This window comes from Ornithodoros turicata, chromosome 2 (genome assembly GCF_037126465.1).
Source record: "Ornithodoros turicata isolate Travis chromosome 2, ASM3712646v1, whole genome shotgun sequence".
Classification (NCBI taxonomy): domain Eukaryota; kingdom Metazoa; phylum Arthropoda; class Arachnida; order Ixodida; family Argasidae; genus Ornithodoros; species Ornithodoros turicata.
The window spans coordinates 58,989,040-59,013,884 of record NC_088202.1 but is presented as its reverse complement, the minus strand read 5'-3'; the positions used below and the strand labels follow the sequence as shown (position 1 = coordinate 59,013,884).

General features: G+C 42.4%; 2 protein-coding genes across 3 annotated transcripts in view; one reads left to right on the top strand and one right to left on the bottom strand.

Moving 5' to 3' along the window:
• The window catches only part of LOC135385470 (zinc finger protein 555-like), a 28,539-nt gene extending 4,580 nt beyond the window's left edge, over positions 1 to 23,959 (bottom strand). Inside the window, exons 1-10 of one of the 2 annotated variants that reach the window (XM_064614799.1) lie at positions 23,900 to 23,959; positions 23,707 to 23,812; positions 23,408 to 23,546; positions 22,054 to 22,149; positions 15,981 to 16,076; positions 14,882 to 14,959; positions 12,546 to 12,882; positions 10,432 to 10,686; positions 6,003 to 6,142; positions 54 to 164 (exon numbers count right to left, since the gene is read on the bottom strand). In XM_064614799.1, coding sequence (XP_064470869.1) covers positions 54 to 164; positions 6,003 to 6,142; positions 10,432 to 10,686; positions 12,546 to 12,882; positions 14,882 to 14,959; positions 15,981 to 16,076; positions 22,054 to 22,138 — 1,102 coding nt within the window. In that variant the 5' untranslated portion in view covers positions 22,139 to 22,149; positions 23,408 to 23,546; positions 23,707 to 23,812; positions 23,900 to 23,959. The other variant, XM_064614800.1, reaches the window with a different exon arrangement.
• A 361-nt stretch (positions 23,960 to 24,320) lies between these two features.
• Positions 24,321 to 24,845, top strand: part of LOC135385469 (zinc finger protein 425-like) — a 49,780-nt gene continuing 49,255 nt past the window's right edge. The window contains exon 1 of the mRNA XM_064614798.1: positions 24,321 to 24,430. The gene's annotated coding sequence lies outside the window, so the exon portion shown is untranslated. The remainder of the gene's footprint in view (positions 24,431 to 24,845) is intronic.

Here is a 24,845-nt window from a genome sequence, read left to right as displayed (position 1 = left end):
TAAGTTTGGATTAGGCGACTGATTGGAGAGGCTTCAAGATACGTGTACTTTACCATTAGGTGAGTCTGTGAGATTTTCATGGTTTGTTGGGGCTGCAACAGGTTCCGCAGGTGTGGCACCTGTGCCTTCGTCTGATGGTTTTTCTCCCTTTTTAGAACCTTTTCCTGCATTGTGAAAAAAAAAGACACTGTAAGCATAATTGTGACTACAGGTTTTCCCGTCGTATTTAATCCTTATATCGCGGAATTTAATCCTTATACCGTGGAATTTAATCCTCATACCGTGGGATTTAATCCTCCTACCAATTTTAATCCTAAACTCTCGGGTTATCTTTTCAATCTCTTTTCACTACAATGCGACAGTGTGGGACTACCTGTACATTCACATAATGATTTATTACCTGTTTTGACAATTTTCTCGTTTACAGCCATACACTGACTTTTTGTAACTATGCCATCTATGCACTACTATGGGATGGTAGGGACTACTGCATGATTTATGACCTGATATGACTCTTTCCTTGTTTATGGCTATAAATTTACTTTTTGTGACTATCACTGCTCAATGTACTACTATGTGATAGCATGTGACTACCTGTATGATTTATAACCTGGTAGGAGTATTTCCTTGCTTACGGTTATAAATTGACTTTTTTGTAACTATCGCTGCTGAGTGCACTGCTATGTGATTGTATGGGACTACCTCCACGATTTATGGCCTGATATGACTATTTCCTTGTTTACGGGTATAAATTGACTTTTTTATGACTATGCCTACTCTATGCACTACTATGGGATGGTATGGGACTACCTGCATGATTTATTACCTGTTTTGACTATTTCCTTGTTTAGGGCTATAAATTCAATTTTTATGACTGCCTCCTCCTCCATGCACTACTATGGGGAAATGTGGGACTACCTGCAATGTTTATGACCAGTTATGACTATTACCTCGTTTGCAGCTATACATTGACTATCGCTGGTAAATGCACTACTATGCAATAGTATGGGAGCACCTCGGTGATCTATAACCTGTTATGGCTATTTCTTTGTTGTTGAGGGAAAATTTATTATGAACGTAATACACAAGCTGTACTCAACTCTTGTTTACAACAATAAATTCATTTTCTATGACCATGAGTATTATTTGAACTACCATGGGATAATTTAAGGTATCTGAATGGCTTATGACCTTTTATGACTATTTCCTCGTTTGTAGCTACAAATTGATTTTTATGCATACAACTATTATAAGAGTACCTACATAATCTATGACCTGTTATGAAAATTCCCTAGTTTACAGCTACAAATGATCTTTTTGTGACTATGACTACAGTGTGCACCACGATGGAATACGACAACAGCAACAACTTTGTTTCAAGATGACGAATGGGGAGTTTCATGGCCAGAAGCGATACTCTACCCTATTGCTGATGGTGATGTGGGAAATTAAATAATGAGCCCCTTGACAATAAGGATCGAAGTCCGATTGTGTCCAGAAAGGTCAAAAGAGCTTTGAGCGCAGAGTGTTGGTGGGCTGGATTCGGCAACGAATAGTATGAGACTACCTGCACAATTTATGACATGTTATGACTGTTTCATCTTTGCAGCTTCAAATGAACTTTTTATAAATACGACTAGTATACTTCTTGCACTCCAATGGGACTGCTTGATTTATGGCATGTTCTGACACTTTCCTGGTTTACAGGTACAAATGAATTTCTTATAATTACGACTACTCCTTACACCCCGGTGGGATAGTATAAGGCTACTTTCACAATAACACTTGCTATGTGAGAATTCAAGAACTGGGCTCACGTCACTTTAACATAGAAGGCCTGTGACGCGCAAAGAGGTCAATGAAGCAATAAATTGTAGAAAAACATGAAGAGCATTATAAAGAACTGATGACCAGGATGTGGTACCGTGATGTGCATGTCATTGCTGACCAACTTACATTTGGAAAGAGGCATGAAAAAGAAGGGGGTTTTTCGATGAATGTCATATTTCAACTGTTCTTGTTCCTAGGCAACTGGACGGTTTTGTTGTGTTCGTCTGTTCCAGCTTCAAAGCAACTACTTTCCAGGTAGTTCGCATTAGTTCCAGGTAGTCCCAAACTATCCCACAGTAGTGCACATAGTAGTCATAGTCATGAAAGTTCACTGATAGGCATAAACAAGGAAATACTGATAACGTGTCATATATGATGCAGGTCGTCCCATCCCATCCCTTGTAGTGCATAGAGCAGTCACAAAAAGTCAATTTATAGTTAGAAATAGTCATAACAGGTCATACATGATACAGGTAGTCCCATACTATCCCATAGTAGTGCCTAGAGAAGTCAGAGTCACGCAAAGTCAGTTTATGGCTGTACACGAGGAAACAGTCAAAATAGGTCACAAATCATGCAGGCAGTGGTATACCTTCCCAGAGTAGTGCATAGAGTAGGCATAGTCATAAAAAGTCTATTTATAGCCATAAACAAGGAAATAGTCCAAACAGGTGACATATTATGCAGGCAGTCCCATACCATCCCATAGTAGTGCATGTAGTAGTCAGTCTTAAAAAGTCCATTTATAGGTGTAAACAAGGAAATAGTCATAACATGCCATATATGATGCAGGTAGTCCCATACTACCCCATTGCAGTGCATAGAGTAATCATAGTAGTAATCATAGAGTAGTCATAAAAAATCAAATTACTATAGCCGTAAGGAAGGAAATAGTCAAAACAGGTCATAAACCATGCACATAGTCATATACCATCCCATTGTAGTGCGAAGAGCAGTAATTTTGCACGAAATCAATTTATAGTTATAAACAAGGAAATAGTCATAACAGGTCATACATCATGCTGGTAGCCTATGCCATCCCATGGCAGCGCATAGAGTAGGCACAGTCAAAAAAAGTAAATTTAAGGCTGTAAACGAGGAAATAATCAAAACAGGTTTGATAATAACCGGTAATAATCAAATCATGCCGGTAGTCCCATACCATCCCATAGTAGTGCATAGAGTAGGCATAGTCATAAAAAGTCAATTTATAGCCATAAACAAGGAAATAGTCATAATAGGTCATAAATCATGCAGTAGTCCCTACCATCCCATAGTAGTGCATAGAGTAGGCATTGTCATAAAAAGTCAATTTATAGCCATAAACAAGGAAATAGTCATAATAGGTCATAAATTCTGCAGGTAGTCCCATAGCATCCCATAGATGGGTAGAAATCCAGCGAACCGGCAGAGATGTAGTAAGGGAGTTGCCTCAGGACAGAAGCCGCCAATATTTCGAACAGAGACTGCTCTTCTTCTGGGCAGAAGAAGAACAGTCTCTGTTCGAAATATCGGTGGCTTCTGTCCTGAGGCAACTCCCTTCCTACATAGTGTCCCATAGTACTGCATAGAGTAGGCGTAGTCATAAAAAGTCAATTTATAGCCGTAAACAAGGATATAGTCATAACAGGTCATAAATTATGCAGGTAGTCCCATACTATCACATAGTAGTGCATTGAGCAGTGATAGTCACAAAAAAGGCAGTGTATGGCTGTAAACAAGGAAATAGTCAAAACATGTCATAAATCATACAGGTAGTCCCACACTGTCGCAGAAAAGAGTAATGAAAAGATAACCTGAGAATTTAGGATTAAATTCCATGGCATAAGGATTAAAATTGGTAGCACAAGGATTAAATTTAACAGAAGCAGGATTAAATCCCACGGTATAAGGATTAAAAGTGACGACATCAGGATTAAATCCAGCGAAACAAAGATTAAAAGTGGCGGCATGAGGATTAAATTCCACGATATGAGCATTAAATTCTGCGGTGTAAGGATTAAATACGAAGGGAAAACCTATAGAGGCTCGTATCATGTACAAATCTTGAAACTGAGCAAACATTAGATGAAATCCGGTACATGGTGGGCATTTACTCCTTCTACAGCAGAAAACAGTCATTGTGTCAAGCACCTATACGGCCCCAGAAACCATCCAATAGTGTTCTTAAAGGGCGACCCGCATACGACGTTTTCTCGACGCAAGAACGCCGAGTGCTCAGCATTTTTACGTTCAGCTCCACGAACAATAGCCGTCAAGCGGGGACGCCGTCAAGCGGGGACGCCGTCAAGCGGGGACGCCGACATCTGAGGCGAACAGATCGGAGTGGCAAGCGCAGGAAGCGACGTGTCCGTCTTGACCAATCGCATGCCTGGCCGGAAACGACTGTCTGCACAGCCGCTCAGCTGTGTGGGCATAGACGGTGTGGTCGCGAAGTATGCGCAAGTGGAAGACAGAATGAAGTGGACCTGGCAGAACTGGCTGCAAATGAAACTAATTGGGGACACGGGAGCGACAAAACGCATACTATCCCACTTGCTAGCCATTGTTCGATTGTCGTTTCCCTCTGGCCTAGATATCGCTGCACCCAGTAGAGTATTCTGGACGGTCTTCTTCAATCCTTCTATGGCAACAACTGTTGCTTTTAGAGAAGCAGCAGTTTTTTCTTTTATAACAGCAGCAGCAATTTTCGCTGTTGGTCCATACTGGAAGACGCGGGAGAACAGCGAACGGAAGCGGAAGTACAAGCAAGAGGTTTCCAAGTTGATGGTCGGCGTGCCTTGTTTATTGCCTTTGGTTACCAGATATTGTATTTCTAAAAAGTTATACTGCACGTTTATCAAGTGATATCTGTCGCGTATTTTATTCCAGCCTATAATAGCGAGAAATGCCGCCAGGGGCCTCGAGTACAAACTTTGCGCCGGCTCCTAGGCTGCGCCGAGAAAACGTCGTTTGCGGTTCCCGCTTAACTAATAAATAGCCACAGCATTTTGGAAGGGTCTGCCAGAATGCTAATAACTATGGTTTCCAGTGATTATATTTTCCGAGGTGTTACAAGACAGGGTGAAGATAGGTTACAGAGAAGTTATCCTGTTATTTGATGATGTTATAAGCCAATTCAAACTTGTACCACTCTAATTTGGTTTTTCGTCCAATTCTGCCATGTTTCGGGAAGTCTGAAAAATTATAGTCACCAAAATCCAGGAACGCTAACACAGTCGCCGACCAATCTTTCGGACTTTCCAATTTTTCGGACAAGGCTTTTGGCACCATCACAAGCCCCCCTAGAGCCAATGTATTTCCCTTTCCAATATTTTGGACCCTGTTTCGGATGGACTGCCCGGAGTTTCGTACTCATCTTGCTCCAAGCATGCCTATTTTGTCCGATTTTTTGTCTTCCAAGAGCCAAAACAGACTCACTACAGTGCGTTTCAGGATTCCATATTTTGGACCACATCACGAAGGGAAGCGTGCCAGCCCAACGCACATGTGGAAGCGCAGCACACATGTGCACGAAGGCGGAGCCTAGTATTGCGTGCGTTGCCGCTCAGTTTCAGACGCATTCCAAAACTTCAGGATAGCTGACGGAATGTCGTCAAGTGAAGATGATCAAATGTGGATTTCGAATGCCGAGTTCTACCCAGAACTAACTGATAACGACATCATTGGCCAAGTTCTTGATCTGCTGCCGGAGGTTTCAGACGACAGTGGCAGCGACGAAGAGGTGGCCGTTGTGTCCCCGTCAACCACGGTGACCCTTATAGCTGTTTATGCGCTGAAAGCTATACTAGCGGAAACTCATCGTGATGCATCATCCCGTGTCCGTATGGCACTTTGCCAAGCTAGTTTTTGCGGTTCTTCAGGTTTATCACTAAAATAAGAGGTCCTGCGTACAGCTGTAAAAATAGAGGACTACCTGCTTGCAAACTACCATAGTCCAAAATTCACTGAAGAATCACCACCTAGCATGTATGTAGACCTTCAAACACGTTTGCTTTTTCCATTTGTCTAGAATTCTCCAGAACGCTAGCGATAAATTTTTAAATATAAATGTTAATTATGCGCATTCTTTGCAAAATAAGCTGACCAGGAAGTGTGTATATTAATATACAGATGGAAAACGAATAAAAAAAGCACAGCAGCTGTTTTAACTCGACAGTACACGCACTCACGTTTCTTAGGTTGGAGGTGTATTCTCATGTAATGACGCTTTGCACCTGATGATGTCGTGAATGCTTCTGGGCACCCTTCAGCTGGGCACCGGAATGGTCTCTCACCTGTGTGCGTTCGCTTGTGGGCAATCAAGTGGCACCTGTAATGCACACAAAATTCATCGCAGAATAAGGGCATTAAAGGAGCAGGAAGTGACATTTACGAGTGTATGAAACCGAGTAAAATAATGGAAATTATACTGTTCTAGGGCTGGAGTACACAACCTGACAAACACAACACAAGCCTCAAGATGCCTAAGGACATGAAAAATAGGACACGATAGACAAGCTGAGCGGTGCCTTATCATTGAGTGATTCAGCTTACAAAAAATGTCCTAAAAAACATATGTTCATAGCGGTGTCACTTTGCTTGCCAAGCTGGAGCTTTCACCTGTTTGGCATAAAGAAATTTTTGAAGAGTGTTGCACTTACTAGCATGTCTACAAAAGTATGGTTTTGCTCTGTTATGTTTGCCATCATTACAGTGCAGATAGATATGCACTAACAACTAGAGAAATATGCATGCAAGTATGGACTGAAAATCTTCTAAATATGCAGTAAAAATTCTCAATATATGCAATGTTGTAGGTTGTTGTTGGTACGAAAGCAATGCACTAAATGCCTTTTTAAAACAATGAGTGTTTTATTAGGGATAACATTGTAAAATAAAGCGCCTTTGTTCTGCAGTACACAACAAAGGATACTTGCACCACATCATGGAATGGAAGGCTTTGTGTTTGTGATTGGTAAAATAATGTAATGCAGGATAGCTGGTGGATGAAACCCATGACAAAACAAGCCTGAGCATGGCATGTATTTGTGTTCGGCACTGCATCATGATGATTAAAATGCAAACACCACCCGTCTCTGTATTGGTAATGTGGCTATGCTGAAGTACGGCCCATGCGCCTTGCACGCAGCGGAGGATGGAACAGCCAGGGTGCATCACCCCACCGAAACATGGAAAATATTCGATTCGGACCCAAATTTCTGCGAAAGTCGACCCAATGCCTTCCCAAAACCAGCAAACCGTCCATGAAAAAAAGGGTAAGCTCTACCACCTGAAAACATGGCAAAATATGTAGGTACTTTTCATGCACTTTTTTATTTTTATTTATTTAAAGTACCCCAAAGGCTCATCAGAGCGCTACATGGGGGAGTAGGATGGTACATGCATGTCAGCAACACAAAAACGATGAGAGAGAGAAAAAAAAAAAGTACAAAACACTGAACCAGTCATATTGCCTGGCTGGCTCGAAAAGTAGAGCATACAATAGAAAAACATAATAGTACATTATAAAAAGAATACAAACATCAAACGGAAAGTTGGCCACGGAAATTATCGTAGTCAACGAGCTCAGCTAGGTCAGAGGGAAGATCGTTCCAGTTAATTGCGGTTCGACAAAAAAATTATTTCACAAAGATGTCTGTTCGACATTGAAAACGATTTACTTTGTATCGATGGTCGAAACGTGGGAACATAACTGTAGAGCGGGTAAGCGGAGAAATGTTAGGTGGGATACTGTGGACGAATCTGTGAAAAAGTGATAACCTTGCGACGGTTCGGCGACTGTCCAGGCTAGGGAGCTCAAGTAGCTGTTTAATTGCCGTTACTGAGGAACTTCGCGAGTAGTTGCTGACAATAAAACGAGCTGCTCTGTTCTGGACAGCCTCTAAAGCAGAGCACAAGTACCGCTGAGGGGGATCCCAGATAGCTGAACCATACTCCAATTTGGATCTAACTAGAGAAACGTATGCTAATTTTCTGATACCCTGTGGGGCCGACTTAAGGTGACATCTAATGTACCCCAGGGAGCGATTAGCATTCTTAATTATTGATTCGATGTGTTTGTTCCAAGATAAATCCTGGGAAAGATGAATACCGAGATATTTGTAAGAGTCGACCCTGACAAGAACGTAGCTGTCAAGCGAATAAGGAAATGAAAACATTTGGTTAGGACTGTGACGAAGAAAAGATATGAGGTTACATTTATCAAGATTAAGAGGCATGTCCCAAGTCAGGCACCAGGAGTGAATTAGAGAGATGTCATATTGTAATGCAACCTGGTCGGGAGGTGATGAGATTTTCCTATAGATTACACAGTCATCTGCGAAAAGACGTATAGTGGAGGAAATGTTCTTAGGGAGATCATTGATGAAGATTAGAAAAAGAAAGGGACCAAGTACCGAGCCCTGGGGGATACCAGACGTCATAGCAAAGAAGGAAGAAGGACAGTCGTTGCACATTACAAATGAGGAACGGTTAGTGAGAAACTCTCTGATCCAGTTGTAAGACTTAGAGTCAATATGTGTCACGCAGAGCTTTTCGAAAAGGTAATGGTGAGGTACCGTGTCGAACGCCTTGCGAAAATCTAAAAAAATGGCGTCAGTTTGTGAAATTTCATGTGAAAAAAACTTTCATGTGAAATATGCCACAACTTGCAAAACATGCACTTATATGCAGCATAGACCATTTCTGATCGGTCCCACACCAAGACCAAAAGTGTTTTTCGTCGTCCAGATACGAAACCATATAAAGAAAAAAAAACAAAAAAAACATGCATTTGCATAAAAATCAGCGCTTTATTTATCACGTAACATAACTTTCTTTAATGACTATCATGGTTGTAGTTTGCAAGCGGGTCAGCTGTCTGTGCAGCTCCCCGGTTTCCCTCTCTTCCCTACTCTCTGTGGAGCGATCTCATTGGTCCCTCTCCCAAATAAGGGGGTAAGATTTCAAGGTGGGGCGCACATGGTTTCGTCTACGGACCAATGACGGTCTACATACGCGGTCTGCATGCAGTCACAATGGCTGCCTTGTGAGTGGACACACTTCGCCACATGGTTCCTCCAAACTTTACCCTCTATCCTACACAGAGACAGAGAGCATATATGAATAGGGCATGACTTTTCAGGGTTAACCCGATTACGCATGATACATATTTACCCCCCCTCCCTCCCCCCATTTTTTCTTCCTCTATCACGTCACATCTCTACTGGTGTGTCATGTGTACGTATTATTAAACTGAAGATTTACTCCTGATTCAATCCGACTCAACCGGAATGGCGTTGAATCAGGTTCTGCTGAACCCGATTATACCCGAATTACCAAAGCAAAATACAACCCAATATTTACTCCCCACTGTTGCTGAAAAATATAACCCTAACATATAGAGAACGGTACTAGTGCTGTTCTAGTGACACATGACATGTATTAAAGGAGTACAGAGGGCCATCTAAAAAAAATTCAGATTAAGACATCTGATGAAAGTGTGTGTGTAATTATACCGAATAGCGCGAAAGGTTTTGATGTGTGCAATTTGTTTCCCAGAAAAAACTCACATAAACATAGCTCCACGCCTTCACCCTTAACTCGCCACTCCAGCTATAACGAGGATGAGGAGGTATGATGGCACGTCACCGATGACGGCATAAGGAGACTCGTTCTGGTTTGCTGGTTAGTGGGGGTCAGCGCATTGTCCCTTTGCCGCCGTAAACCTGTTTTGCCAGTTCTCCCGGAGAATTGGGGATAGAAGGAGCGGCCGAAGCATTACCGAGCAAGGAGAAAGGCTTTATCAGAACCCCGAACAGCCGAGTAGCAGACGACAGCGGAGTAGCAGACAACATTTCTCTAGGCCAATCAGCGAGCATTCTCCTTATAGCATCAGCGCGAGGTTCCAGGCAGATCACAGGCTGGTACCGCTCTTCACCACCGTTGCGCACGGTCGCTTTTTGCGGTGTATTTTAAATTCAGTTTCTGCGATAATTATGACTCTGTGGTGTAAATTACTTCGTATGGTGCATCTTACTGGCAAACTTAACAGTTTTATAGGAAGAAAACTGGGTGTTAAAAATGACTTACTGTTATCCCAGGTAAACATAAAAGATCGTTCTCTGCACGATGTGAACCTACATTGAAAGTTTCAAAGAGGGTAATAGAAGCAGAGAAAATAGGCAGCGCGAATATCGAAACTCATGCGGTTCTGACAGAACCTCGCAGCTGCCAGTGAGGCAGCGCACTAGAAGTCGCATGCTTACGGCTGCCAAAGTGGGTGAACAAAACTCTAAGCTGTGTGACGTCTGCGCTTTGCTCGGGAGTGTGTTTGAGGGCTTCTATCTCGCTAAGTACGACACGTAGATGAATTATTCTTTTTTTCTCAGTATTCTGGCGTGCGGTACAATGTGTCCATGATGTAATGAATCACATCGATGAAAGTGTTCCAACCCCTTCAAGTCAAACAGTACATATGACCCAAACTGCCATATTCTACATTTCAATCCTACATTTTATTCGTTTTATATTTTTCTCCTACAATTAATTAAACACAACATCAAACAGAGTGCTCCCGTAGAAAAGTGGTGCCATTGCAAAGTGGCTCCCTATACGTACCGTAATGTGAAACTGCTGCCACATGTGGTGCACTGGTGTGGCCTTTCTCCTGTGTGCGTGAGCATATGCTTCTTGAGGACTGACAGGGTGAGGTAGCGTTTGTTACAGACTTTGCACCCATACTCCCGGCTGCCACCGTGCCGTGCCATGTGACTACGCAGGCTCTCAGACTGCATGAACCCTTGGCCGCACACTTTGCATATGTGAGTTGGCCTGCGTGGGTGTTGCGCTTTGTGGGCCATCAGCTCTTTGTACCTGCATGTCGGTGCAGTTGTCACTGAAAGCTGACAGCGTTACATCCGTCTTACAAAACACTTCTGTTTTGCACAGATCCACGGCTTCTAATCAAAAACAGAAAGGTGTATCCTGGGTGCCTTCCAGAATTTATTGTTCGAATTTCTTAGGCATCATCACCTGTGTCCATTTGCCATACCTAGGGTACTAATCTTCAGAGTCTTCACCAAGAAAATTAGGAGGGCATTTATCGGGTCTCTCTGGATGTTCAGAAAACATTAGCACAAATAAGAAAACCAAGAAAAAGATTTAAAAATTCAGTGGTGATTTAGAGGTAAATGCGTCAGCATTAAACGCCTTTTCCAGACCATACTTGACTTCCGGGTATCCACTTCCTGTCTAAACCTGACTTCCGGTTGTCTGTCTCCAGTCTATACTTGACCTCTCGTCCGCCGCTTTTGATTACTATATGTATGTCCATTTAATTAACCTCTAATTCACCTCAGTTACTTTCAATTACCCTTTGATTACCAACGGTAACCGCAGGATACCTGAGGTAAACTTGAATTTCATTTAATTCCCCTTAATTATTTTGATTTGACTTAATTACTCTCAATTCCCCCTTAATTGACATTACTTACAATTAATCACATTTAATTACCTTCGGCAATCTTTAATTTCATTCTCTTTCTCTTAATTGCATATATCTTGCATTCATTACCTTTAAACTCAACTTTCTTGCTTTTGAATACATCTAACTACTTTCAGTTACCCTTACCTCTTACTGTTAATTACCTTTGACTACTTCAATTTCAAATCATTTATCTCCATTTACATTTACCCTCTTATATTCGCTTTACATGTCGCCTCATACCACTGCCTCGGTGAGGCTTCACCATCTCACACACGGACACACACACATACATTCAGCTTTTTCCATTCTGACACTCCTAATGCTAACGCATTAAAAGTGCTGCAATCTTGTATCCAGCTCACATTGTGAATACAAAAGAAGTAATAAAAGTATAAATATCACTTTGGTGTTTTGTACGTTGACATTTTGAAGGGAGAGCCCAAAAGGTAGCTGAGACAAATGGGAAAAAGTGAAGGATTTGCAAGAAGGTGGCATCCTCTCCTGATGCCCAAGATGGTATACAGCCAACCCTTGATTTACGAATTCCCTTGGTTTATGAACTGCGTCACAAGGAACCAAACTTTTTCCATGTATTTCTCTCTCTGTTTATGACCCCCCCCCCACCCTATATCTGAACTGCGGACAGATTTTCAACGAACCGCAAAAACGTGTTCTGACTGGGAAGTACTGGGATTGTGTCAGATGAACAGTGCAGATGGACGTGCAGTGTCCCACAGCCATAGGAATTACCAGAGGTGACTCACCTGTTTTGTGAGTAGAAAAAGTTTACTTCCCGTGTGACCTGTGACGGCCGAGCTGCAGTCAGTTTCAATCGTATATAAGACGGAAACACCTTGTGGCACCCAGAGAAAGTAATCATCTCTAGCAGCCGGTGACAAATGGGATATTTGCCGTTGGAAACAGTCCCACCCCTCGGCTAACATGAAGAATGCCGTCCTGAATTAGATTCACCATGACCGTGGAAATAAACGTAATCTAGTGCATTTCCTCTCGTGTTTCAGCCCATTTCTCTTCTGCACCCCTTGTACCTCGATTTATGGACGATTTTTCGAGAAACGAAGGGTGTTCATCAATTGAGGGTTGACTGTACAGGAATGATAGATGCGACCTCCACTGCTGTGACATTACATCTCCACTGCAAAGGAGTGGAAGTATGGTTTTGTGGAGCTCATTTGTCCGAACGTTAGGTGGGGATGGTGTGTAGCACTAGGGCAAAGCAACTCACGCAACAAACGACTCCTGACACACGGTGCACTTGTATTGTTTTTCCTGCTGTTCGTGCAAAGCGAGGTGCTCTTTCAGTGCATCTTCCCTGGTGAAGTTGGTGCCACAGATGGTGCAGGGCAGTGCAGGCTTTCGGCCTTTGCCCTGATGCAGGGCAATGTGGCGGTCCAGAGACACGCTGTCAATGTACTTTGCGTCACAGTGTGGACACTGCAGGCTGGATGCATCCTGTCGCAAGTGACGTCGCAGATGCCGTACATAATTTATACGCTGCGGCGTCTTGAAAGGACACCGTGGGCACTCGAGCATGGGCCCGGAGGTATTGTTGCCATTGGGGTCTGAAATGCGAAAGGCATGTTGGGTGACTCCTGCTCCTGTTTGGCACTTGGCACTAAGAGAAAAGGGGAACTTCTAGCTTATCTAATGAACGAGAGTTCTCTAGAAATTTAATGATGCTGTACTAAACAGGAACGTACTTACATAAATAAAGGAAAATAAAGGAAACACAAGTTCCTTCCTTTTGAGTTATACTATTTGGAAATGAGTTCTTTACTTTCTATCCATTGAAGCAACAGTCTGTAACCAAGCCAAATCTAAGCAAATGCTGTTAGTGTGTGAGATATTTCTATTAAATTTGCAGCCAATTTTTGCCAAATGGCCAACTGACGTTTATAGCCAGTGGTTTTGCTGCAACAACGCCACTGTCAGTGACTGTGCGTTCATACGAGTGACATCCTCACGAAAGATGCTTGTGGAAGAAAAAGCGAGAGCGTTGCTCACAGAGCCAAAGTTCCGTCCCGTGTTATGTTAAGCATTCACACAGTGCAGGAATATAGGGAATGTCGTAGTGCGCACATAGCAAATCTTTTCCAGTTGTCTGCTACGGAATATCTTATAGCTGTGCCACAGGATATTCACCACGGTTAGCAGCGTGCGTGAAGATACAACGCTGAGCGCTTTCGCACACGTGACAGCAAGAAGCTATGACATTTTTTCGTATATTCTGCTGTAGTATTGTGAGAAATGTCGCTCATGTGAATACACTGTAACTGGCGGTTTCTGTTCTACCAAGCAATTGAACCACCACTGGTTCACGACAAAACTTGCTGATTATGTTTCACCATACGAAAAAAGAAAAAAAAAAGCCCTCAATAGCTTTTACATCTGTCCCGCACCCTTGTGACGTCTGCCATGGTGGTTACGTCACAGTGAAACTAGATATCGATATGACGTTCGTCTTTCTCATTTGCCTAAAAAAACTATGCTGCACTGGATGAAATTTTGCACTTTGCATCTGTTTATGTGACGTGGGGATGTATTGAGTTGAGAATTTCTATACTGCTTAACAAGATTAAAATTTGCGTCTGAGTGCATCCTTATTTTGTGAGTGATCGCGAAACTGAAAAAGCACGAAATGCGATCTTTTGTCATCTCCTGAGAATCTGTAAAAGTCTTCTAAGTCAATCCTCATTATGCGCTATAAATCACAGAAATCTACCAGCCAAGCAATATTTAACACACACACGATTTTTAAAATGTGCAGGGAATACCATAGATGCTGAATGGTGTCACGCATTATGCTTAGTGTTACTTTTTGGTTTCAGTTTCTGGAACATTTTGACTTTTTCGGAGATACCTGCAGAGAGCATCTAAGTAACTCCAAATTTTCCAAAAACTCAGGGCTCCAGTGGGCGTCACCGGAGCTTTGCAAAATGAGAGCACCGAAAAGTCAGGGCCATAGTTATGCTTAAACAGACGGTCGCATTCGGAAACCCATCTATGAAACAGATGCCACTATGTTCGGCGGCGGCCGACAATCTACGCGGCAAATTTTTTTCGGCCGAAAAGTGCTCAGATATTAAATAAGCAAATTTTAAAGATAAGTGTTGCTTCTGCTGCTGCAGAGGCTCCAGTGGCGTGACATCACTGCCTAAATGGAGGAGTCAGAGGGCGGCGCTCAAAGGAGAAAGGAGCATAACTCTGAGAGACACCCGCACGGCCTCAGCATTCCTTTTCTCAGGGTCTTAGGGAGTGACGTTTTTCTCATTTTTCCATTGTACGAATCCTGGCATATTCTCAACATCCAGTGTCTGCTCTTGTCATGTATTCCAGCGAATAACAGACAAACTATGGCATACTTTCGCGTGGGATTTTTGATACCGTGGTCAGTGGTTCATGAGGAATAAAATGACACTGTATTTCAAAACCAATGGAAACTGACCGTCCGATCGACTGATGCGACCATCCCATTAACTCACATGACCCAAATTACCATGGCCTACATCATGCATACATCATACTGCAACTGAAATCAGTCGTACAAGGAAATGTGCTAACCACAGTCACCTTCTGCATCGTTTTCTGGGTCGTCATTTCCGGAATGTTTGACGTGAGCATCACGCATGCTCTCCTCATCTGAAAAGCAAAGGAGAAAAAATGACATGGTTTCCGAGTGATCAGGTACACACACACAGGGAAGATGCAATTAGCAGATGACGAAATACACTGGAACATCTACGCCTATGACTGACAAGTGGAAATGCTGATGCCTGTCCCCAACACTCCTGGTGTGGTCATGGTGTTTCACACATCATCAAGAAGTGTCACAAGGATTTGCAATTATCTCAGCCATCTTAAGAAACTCTCAAAATCATGGCCAACAGTTCAATGACTGCAGCCTGCAAGATACTTAATAGAAAGAAGCAAGTGGCATGCCAGGTACGATACACGATTCCTCCCCCACATTCAACAAAATTGGCAAAACTGTAGCTAGCCGAAATCACGGCCGCGCTCAAGTACATGCGGAGGTGGCATATTTTTCCATCTCTCATGGTCCATCATGCAAGCTTGTTGTGGTTTCTATTTTTGTTTTATTCCTCGTTAGTACCGCAAAGCAACTGTGGCTGCAAGTGGCGTACAGATGTGGACAAATGGAGAGAGGGCAGCAGGGGTAAGCAACCTGGGCCCTTGAAGTCGGCCCAGGACTCATACTTTATTTATTTTTGATTTATTAAGCTGCCCAAAAACAGCACGTGGCGTGAAGCTTACTCACTTTGGTCTACACCTTTCCAATTTAGACCACCAGCACATTCTCATTAATTCATTGGATTCATTATATAAACTCATTAAGGATTGTGTTGCCTGTCCAAATTATTTTTTATCTGAGTAGGTCACAGCCCAATATAGGTATATGCAGTGCAGTTTTTGAAGGAAAAACACCACTTCGATTTCTGAAACTTTTGGTCCACTACTACTGACACTCCCTGTATGTTACAGGATTCAATGTTATGTAATGAGCTCTCAAGCAAGTCAGGCGGTGCCTCTTTGATTTCCCCACAAAATATGGAAGAGGCAAAACACAGAAGATCAAGTGAGGTCCACAACAAATGGCACAAACAGCTTCAGTGAAGCTACATAAGCACATCCTTCTATGTACCTTCTGAACCGCTCTCACTATCGCAAAAGAAATTAAAAGGCTCCACTTCAATGACTGACACGAATGGTTCTTCATCGGCTGTGCAGTGCCCTCCTTCTGCAAGGAAGAAAGACAAACTAAACTAAAGAAATAGTCGTACTGCACATTCCAGCAATACACCATACACAGAATGTTTCTTCAAGGAAAATGAGATACGTATATGAAGGCACACTCATATTGTGCAGCCTGCTTACAGTGCACTCCGTGGGAACATGGGAATGGTTACAGTGTGTACTGATAAGGGCACCACTATGGAATAATAGCGACACATTTCCAAAGCCAAAGACGACGCCTGGGAAAGACTAATGTGGGCACATACATAGGCAGAGCAGTGCAAATAGCAAAATTTCCAAATCAAATTGAATACAAGTATCTCACACAAAATGTGAATTGAATTCGAGTCAGTTATTTCAATTTCAAATCAAGTTGGGATATTCATAAAAAAGCACATTCCAAATATTTTAAACATCTCACTCTGTAAAATTTCATAACTTTGTGCTCATTGATCCCCTTTGTGTGCCTTGACACTGACGTGGCTGGTATATGTCGGATTTCAAAGAGATGCCTCCCATGACATCCATAATGAAGGTGCCTGAGGCAATGGGCACAAAACAGGTAAAACACAACATGAAGCACTCAACATTTTTTCTGCCCTCTGCCCATTGCTCAGGCACCTTCATTATGGAGTTTGTCCACCAGCCAGACTGTACCTATCCCATTTTATCATACCCATGACATCTTTTGTACTTTCACCGTTCGCTTGAGTAAACCTTAGTAAAGCTTCGGTATAGTAACTCAAGCTGTTCTTGAAGGCAAGAATATAATCCGGGACAGCTTCAGACATTAGTTCGCAAAATTCACAATCTTTGATGACAGGGAATGGTTGGAGGTCAGCAGCAATCATTTCTGCAAAGTTTGCATTCACAGGAGCCTTTTTTCCCATAGGAATCAATCTTGGGGCTTCACAATTTCGGTTATTTCCAGCAGATTTCTTTGCACCTGGAAGCAGCCCATTTAGTGTCTCCATATCCCTTACGAACACTACGATAGCGCAAGTGAAGGTAATGACTTCTCAATGTTGTAGAGTCAGTATGCTATGCTGCCACTTTTGGTTTGCAGTCCACTCTGCACTGCTGCCAGGATGGATGCAAGACGTGGCTGTAGTTCACTGTGACAACCAAAATGCTACGATGACGATGTCAATCGAGTGGATTATGTTAAAATGCCACTGTTTTTGCGTCTGGTGTGGTGCCATCCACAGCGCTGATGTGAAAGTGTGCCGACGAATGTGCTACACCTCGTTCCAATAATAATTAGGAAATATTCGAAAACTATGAATACTCAAAATAGTCTGTGAATACTATTCTAACAGTATTCAATATGAATTCACACTTCTGAATATTTGTGCAGCTCGTACTATATATCTAGATAAAAAGATACATTACTACTACAGAAATTAGGAGCGATGTTCTTTGTCAGTCAAACAGCATCACCATCGTGCTTCACCTAACATGTGTCAGAGGAAGCATCTTTCACAACTTGCACATCATCACGGGTCAAGTGCTATGCTGGTGTTTTATTGAGCTGTCTAACAAGAATTATGTTAAGCTACTTTCTGATTGTTTGTTTGGGTACTTGAACGACTTTTGGGAGGCTTGACAGGGAGGTTCACTATAACACCATGGCCTGGAAAGGAAGATACTTCGTTACGTACGGTATGAAAACAGATCGAGTTCAATACAGGTGCGACAATACACAAAACAAAGATAAGGCTACATAGACTATTTTAGTACGTACACGACTCCTATGGTCCCCTACACACGTGTGCACTGCATATTCATGATTTATGCATGCAAAACTACTGCTGCTACCAAGTGGTGTAGCCAGAGAGGGGGTTTCAGGGGTTCAAAATCTCTGAAATCATACCTTTAGTTATGCATTTGAGAGAGGGAAATGAGGGAGAAATCCTCCCAGCATGTAAAGTCGCCAAGAACCCCTCCCAAAATATTTTCCTGGCTATGTCACTGTCTGCTACCATATCTAGCTACAGCCAACACTGATTTACAATTTTTTTTTTTTTTCCTATAATCAAACTCAAACTCAAACCAACAGTTAATGTCCCTGAAGAAACCATTCACAAATCGAAGTTTGGAACAAAGAGGGGAAGTGTCTTGTGCCAGAGTGCAGGTTTGGAGGGAGGACCTTGAATCTTACATAGTAAGTGTGGGTCGTAGAGCCATTGGATGGTCATAATTACCTTATTGGCAACCACTACTTTCCTCCTCGTTACAGCACAAAATGTTTCTGTGACCATATTGAACAACTAAGTGAAGTGCTAGATGTTTCAAAGTACAAGGTGCACATACAGGGTGTCCCAGAAAACGCGTCATTGAGTTATAATAAAAAACTACGCCACCTAGAATCATGCGGTGAACAACATTTGTTCTTATTAGGTTTTTGCCACCTCCTGATGTGAATGTCATGTATCGTAAGTTTAATTATGTAAATATTTACGAACTGAACTCGGAAATATGCAAAGTAAAGGTCACTTTTTTTACTCCACCAATATGAAGAGCCTGCCGAATTCACTCAAATTCATGATAATTGACAGTGATATTCACGAGCTATCCCATCAGAAAAAATAGCCGAACATCATGCTTTTCGGGGAAACGGACCATAACACGCGATGACTTTTTGAGCACAATCGCTCTCAATCCGACGAAAGGAGGTTCGAAACCCAGGCCCACAGTGTGATAGTAGAAAAAGCAACAGTCCCTGAAATTGGGAGAGGGAAAGCATTATTCCATTCCAAACGAAAGTCGGACGTGATAAGCCATGCCTGTGTTATCTCTTTCTGCGATGCTGGGGTGGGCTGGGTTTCCAACCCCCTTTCGTCGGACTGACAAAGATTGCGCCGAAAAAATTTGTTGTGCGCAATCTTGTGGGAGCTCTGTAGAGCATGATGTTTGGCTATTTTTTCCGATGGGATAGCTCCGGAATACCCCTGGCAATTATCATTCATTTGAGTAAATTAGACATGCATGCTCTTCACATTGGTGGGGTAAAAAAGTGACCTTTACTTGGGAAATTTCCCACTTCAGTTCGCAAAAATTTACATAATTAAACTTACGTTACATGACATTCACATCAGGAGGTGGCAAAAACCTAGTAAGAACAAATGCCATTGACAGCATGACTCTAGGTGGTGGTGTTTTTTATTATAATTCAATGACACGTTTTCTGGGATACCCTGTATACGAAGATTTCGAATTTCCTGGAATTGAAAGGTCAGTTGGATACTACTCCCGTATTGGATCGTGGGATGTTGATAAGGCCAATTGTCTGCTCAATTTTATGAACTTCTTTGGGTTTAGTTAACATAATACACTACTGAACTGTTCGAGTAACATTCCTGACCTGTTATTTGCCAATTCCTGTATTGATAGTGTCACACCTGCTGACTACCCTATTGTCAGAAATTTTCATGAAATGAATTTCATGAATTTTCATGAAAATTGAAATATGGCCATAAATCCTAGGAGGCTGCCAGACGGTATCTGTGAGGGTATTTTGCTGATGATGTTTACACCAAAACACACATCTTCAAATGCTGAATGAAATGTACTGAAATCACATTTGTTCTCTGCATGAGGTTGGTTTGCACTTAGCCAATTTGAAAAATACAGCAGCAAACAATATTTGTTTTGAAGCAATTTCGATGCTTTGTTGTGCGTGTACGTGTGTACGATATGTCATGAGTCATACGCAAGTACACACTGTGTTTTTCTTTTTTACTAACAAAAGCATCGATAGAGAGAATCACAGATTGTTAAAGGTAACGTAAAGTGAATGGCAAACCTGTAGAAACTGTGTACTTTTCCGAAAGCTTGTAACTTGGTTGCTTCAGATACGTAACAGCTCTGCTGTACACTGAGCATTTTTCCAAAATCAGATATCAAAGATAGTTGCGCGAAGCAAAACTTGCAGACTCCCAAGACGCACGAACCCTGAGGCGACTAGCATGCCATCTATTGAGAGCGCAAGCAACTAGGTGAGCCATCTGGTAGGTCATGGCATTGTGTTGCCAAACGTGCATGGTTGGTGCATCCCGGAACACCAAAACGTAAACCACACGTCCATAGAAAGTGCCTGGATGCAAGGTTTTGCACACAAACGCGATACCAAGTGACTCCCACAGCTGTCATCTTCCGCTCGCACTACTCCCACCAGGACCGTGGACAACGGCGGAGCACATCGAACACACCTTTAGGGATACAACCGTTACAACAGTTCGCACAGAACTTTTCAAAAGTTGCTGTTGTCCTTCAAAACTGATCTAATAGCAATTAGTAACCTGTCTCTTTTGCGTTACATAGTACATCAACATTACATATCTGTCCACCAATACGGGGCCGACTTCCACTTTGTCGGTGGAGAACGTAGAAGGTCGCCACTGTTCAGTTTCTGTAAGTGTTCAAAATTAGTGTGAAACGTATGAAGATACAAATAAGAGGTGGCAACTTATGTGTGTCATTTCACAGCCAAGTTCTACATGATGGTGTTTTAAAACATGGTGGTTATATTTCATTAACAGTTTCTTTAAGCTATCAATGTACGGAATATACGGTGAGCTGCTAGACTGCTTTGAATCTTACTTGAGTTGTCGTAAAAATGTTGTGCAGGTGGGTAACAGCGGCTCTGATGCTTATGTGTGTTTGCCGGGTGTACCACAGGGGTCCAACTTGGGCGCTTTGCTGTTTTGTGTCTTTATTAACGACACTGTTCCTGTTATTTAACATTAAAAAGTGTTGCTTTATGCAGATGATATTAAAATTATTGCCCATGTATGCAACTCCAGTGACTGTCAACTACTGCAGCATGATATTCAGAATATTACTAAATGGTGAAAGAATAACAAGCTCTGCTAAAACAAAAGTCACAATGCTGTGTAGAAAGTGAGAGCATTTAATGCACACATATCCTGGTACTCAGGACTAGGGTGTTTTTATATTTTCCACTCTCTCGTTCACAGATCATGTGCGCATTAAATGTGGCATGTGGTATTAAATGCGCATGTGCGCTTGTGTTTGAGTGCCGCCATGCGATTACTGGGATCCTTGTGCCACATGACATGGCATTTTAAAAGTTTCAATTGTATTGTTAGATTGCCCTGTCTACCCTTATAGGTTCCAAGCTTGAGTTTAAATCAGTTGTATGGAATTGTTTGCCGAAATGCTATGAAAGACAGATTGAGAATATCCAAAGACGCCTTGTTTGGTCTGTCCATGATAGGTAATTTGACCACAGATGGTACTATGGCTACGTGCAGATTTGATGGAGGATTGAAATGAAGACAATTTATAGCAGATACGAGACAGTATTTTTCTGTACAAAGTAGTTAATGGCAGTCTTTCATGTAAATACTTTCTAAGTTCACTGTCTTTTGATGCACTGCTCAGGCACAATAGACACATCTTGCTCTTTTCCCCAACAAATCAGTTCTTTGAATATATTCCAAACGCCGGGAATCACCGCTACCTTGCCTACCACTAATCACGCCTACTGCTTGCAACACCAACCGTGGCCCACTCCCCGACGTATACAAAGACTTAACTGGTTTTCGGTCACTCATTCCCTCCCAAGGGTGCGCTGATGATGTCTCCCGTATGGGAGATGAAACGTCTGATTAAATTGGTTATTTTGTTATGTTAAATCTGTGTTATTTTTTCCTTCTTGCAAATCAGTTCTTGCTATCACCGTCATCGAGACTACAGGTTACCTTCAATTCTCTTCCATGTAATGTCGACTTTTCACTAATTTGAATGTCTTTAAGAGGACTGTTGATGTGCATATAGGGAACATATAGACTGCCCATAGACTGTCTTAGAGCATATTTATGGTCGTTATTGTTACTCAAAAACTAAACAAAAATAAACCACTCTTGAAGCGAGCGTATTTGTAAATCGAGGGATTACTGTACTATAAAACACATGGTGCAACCTAATAAACAAGTGATGGGTGGAAGACACCTTACCATCTGCATTACCTCCACTGGGAGACTCACGGAGATCCGCGCTAACAGTGGATGAAAACGACGACTCATCCGCTGTTGAATCCATCTGTAGGCGTCCTGAAGAGATGTACGATGGGGATCAGCTGAGGTCATACTTTGGCAAAATTCACTCTCAGCATACTCATTCATGCTCACTCATGCTCAATGTGGTGAATGAGCTGAGCATGAATGAGAAAACGGCAAGCTGGGGCAGTGGAGAGCAAAGGGACAGCTGAGCGGTGAGTGAATGAGTATGAGTGAGCAAACAAGGGGCTGAGCATGAGTGTGCAGGAGTCACAAGTGCCAACCTCTGGCTGAGGCACAAGCAGCTGGTCAGCATAGATGCTACGGCAGTCTGTCTGCACGTTAGAGGGTGTTAAAGCTTGGGGAATCCATGAGACTAAGTGTCTGTCCACTCTCAAGGTAGCAATAAGGTGGTATTCACAGATCGACATGGCACTCTGCTCGGATTTACAGGAGAAGCCATGTACGCCTAACCTTGGGCAGCAACCACCTTATTTGGGAGAGGGACCAGTGAGACCCCTCCACGAGCAATACGGGAGAGAGGGGAACTGGGGAGCTGCACAGACGGCTGACCTACTTGCATGAAATATTATTAGACTGAGCAAATATTGCGGGTTCCACAGCTCTATTTAAAAAGAAAAAGAAACATCTACACAGTTGCAAGTTTCAAAGCTTGGGATTTTATGTTTTGTGCAGAGGGAAGAATGAATGGTATGTTTTGTACAGTAATGGTGTAATTAAAGAATGGTGGTTGATGCAAACGCACCCGGCGTGCGGTCTGAACCCACATCCTCCAATTTTTGGTCAGGGACACCACCAGTTACACCACGCTATCTACCCTCCCTCCCAGAAGCCCGAAAATGTGGGTTCTAATCCCACTCCTGGTGCCTTTTCATCAGCTGTCATTCTTTAATTGAATTATGTGACGAGACATTGTGAGACTGAAGTGTTTGCCTTTGTATGTTTTGTTGCTCTGCCCTGTGGTCTCTATACTTCTGACATACTTAAAACTAATGGCAAGCAATTATGTGTATTGTTGAAAAATTATTCAGATGACGTGAATGATCAGTTTTGGGATCTTGTAGGATAGCTAACAATTTTTCCAATTTGGATTACTTTTATCTGTGCTGTTTTCAGACATCGTTTTTCACTGAATTGCCTACGAATGCATAGAGCACAGATCCCTTTTGGACGCAACATTGCAATAACTCAAACTGCAGGATTACTACAGACAGAGAGTCTCCTTTCCGTACATTTCTGTGGCTTTTCTCCTTTCCTATTTTACTCCTTCAAAGTCCACCAGTGCTCTTACCTACAGTGAATTCCGCCTCCGTTGTTTGGAAAGGCAGTCACAACCACTGCTTGGCCAGGCTGCGATACGCAGTATGCTTTCTACATGGGAGACCTTAGATCAAGGCAAACGTAGTGCTCTACTGGCTCGCAGGACACGCCTACGCAGAGATCACAACAAAATATTCAAATATTTGCGGTATAGGCCATATCAGTATTTGTGCTCCATGAGAAACAGGCGCTATTAATTTTGGTTTCAGCAGTCGATCCGCATCAAAAGCAACCAGAAAATCTGGTGTGAAACATTACAATGTCACTCACAGCTGCTTGCTTGTACGACATCGTTTCGCTGTATTGCTCGCTATATATCCATCATGTCCAAACAGCTATTCCGCTACCAAACGGAGGCGAAATTGTGGTGAAATTCCTGGAAGCGGCGTCAAAACATCATGCGTGCAATGAGAACTTTAAAACCAAAGGACATCCAGTATAGAACAATAACAAAGGCAGCTACCCTTAATATGTATTTCGGCTGCTGCAGCGAGGCCGCAAGGGTCGCTACTGTACAGGTCGTATTTACGTTTTGTGTTTACAGTGCATTCGTGTATTCATGCAAGAATTGCTTTTAAGTGTTCCTCGTATTGTGCTATCCAACAACATTTATGTAACTTTCTGAGTGCACCTGCAATGATTAATGTGCGAGGAGAGAGCTATATATCATATACTTAGTGCAAACCAGATGATTGAAAGAGCAGACGACTGTGCGTAAGTTACATCTCATAATGCAATGAAAACCAGACAGTAATGTCTTGTTCTTTTAAATAAAAATCCCAATATAAAGCGTGTACGATGTGCATACATATATCAATGAGTCTTTGCTTTGAAGAATTCAATTTCGCTCGAGAATTTTCACTTTCAAAGTCATGGCGAAACGGTGAAACCGCAGAGCTTCCGCTTCCTAGTTTTTCCGCTGTGCGTGGAAGTTTAAAATTAGTGCTACAAGTATGTTTTCGGTTGTAATAAACATTGTTCTATCACTATGACGGTAAGTACAGCTCTGCACGTAATGTGGTCGAGCATGCAATACAGCTGTCAATAACTGTGCAGCTTCAATGCCATATTTTATACGCAGACATTAAACAATGAAAGTCGACATATCTGACGCCCAGCCTTAGCTTGCTGTAGACGTTTGTAGTCCATGCTTTTCGAATGAATTACTTTCTAAACCTAGGTCCTACGTATTTCGGGAATTCATAAAGCGACACGCATGTTGCATCGGAAAAAGATGCCAAAGAATGACAATGGAAAGTCTTGTCGCGCGACTGCGAAATTCGGATACAGTTCGCCTAACTTTTCGTTATCAAGCCTTCCATGTGTGTGCAGATTACAAAGAGGAAGTTAAGTTGCAGATTTACACACACACGTAGGCAATGCGCGCGGTGATCTGCATGATATTTGAT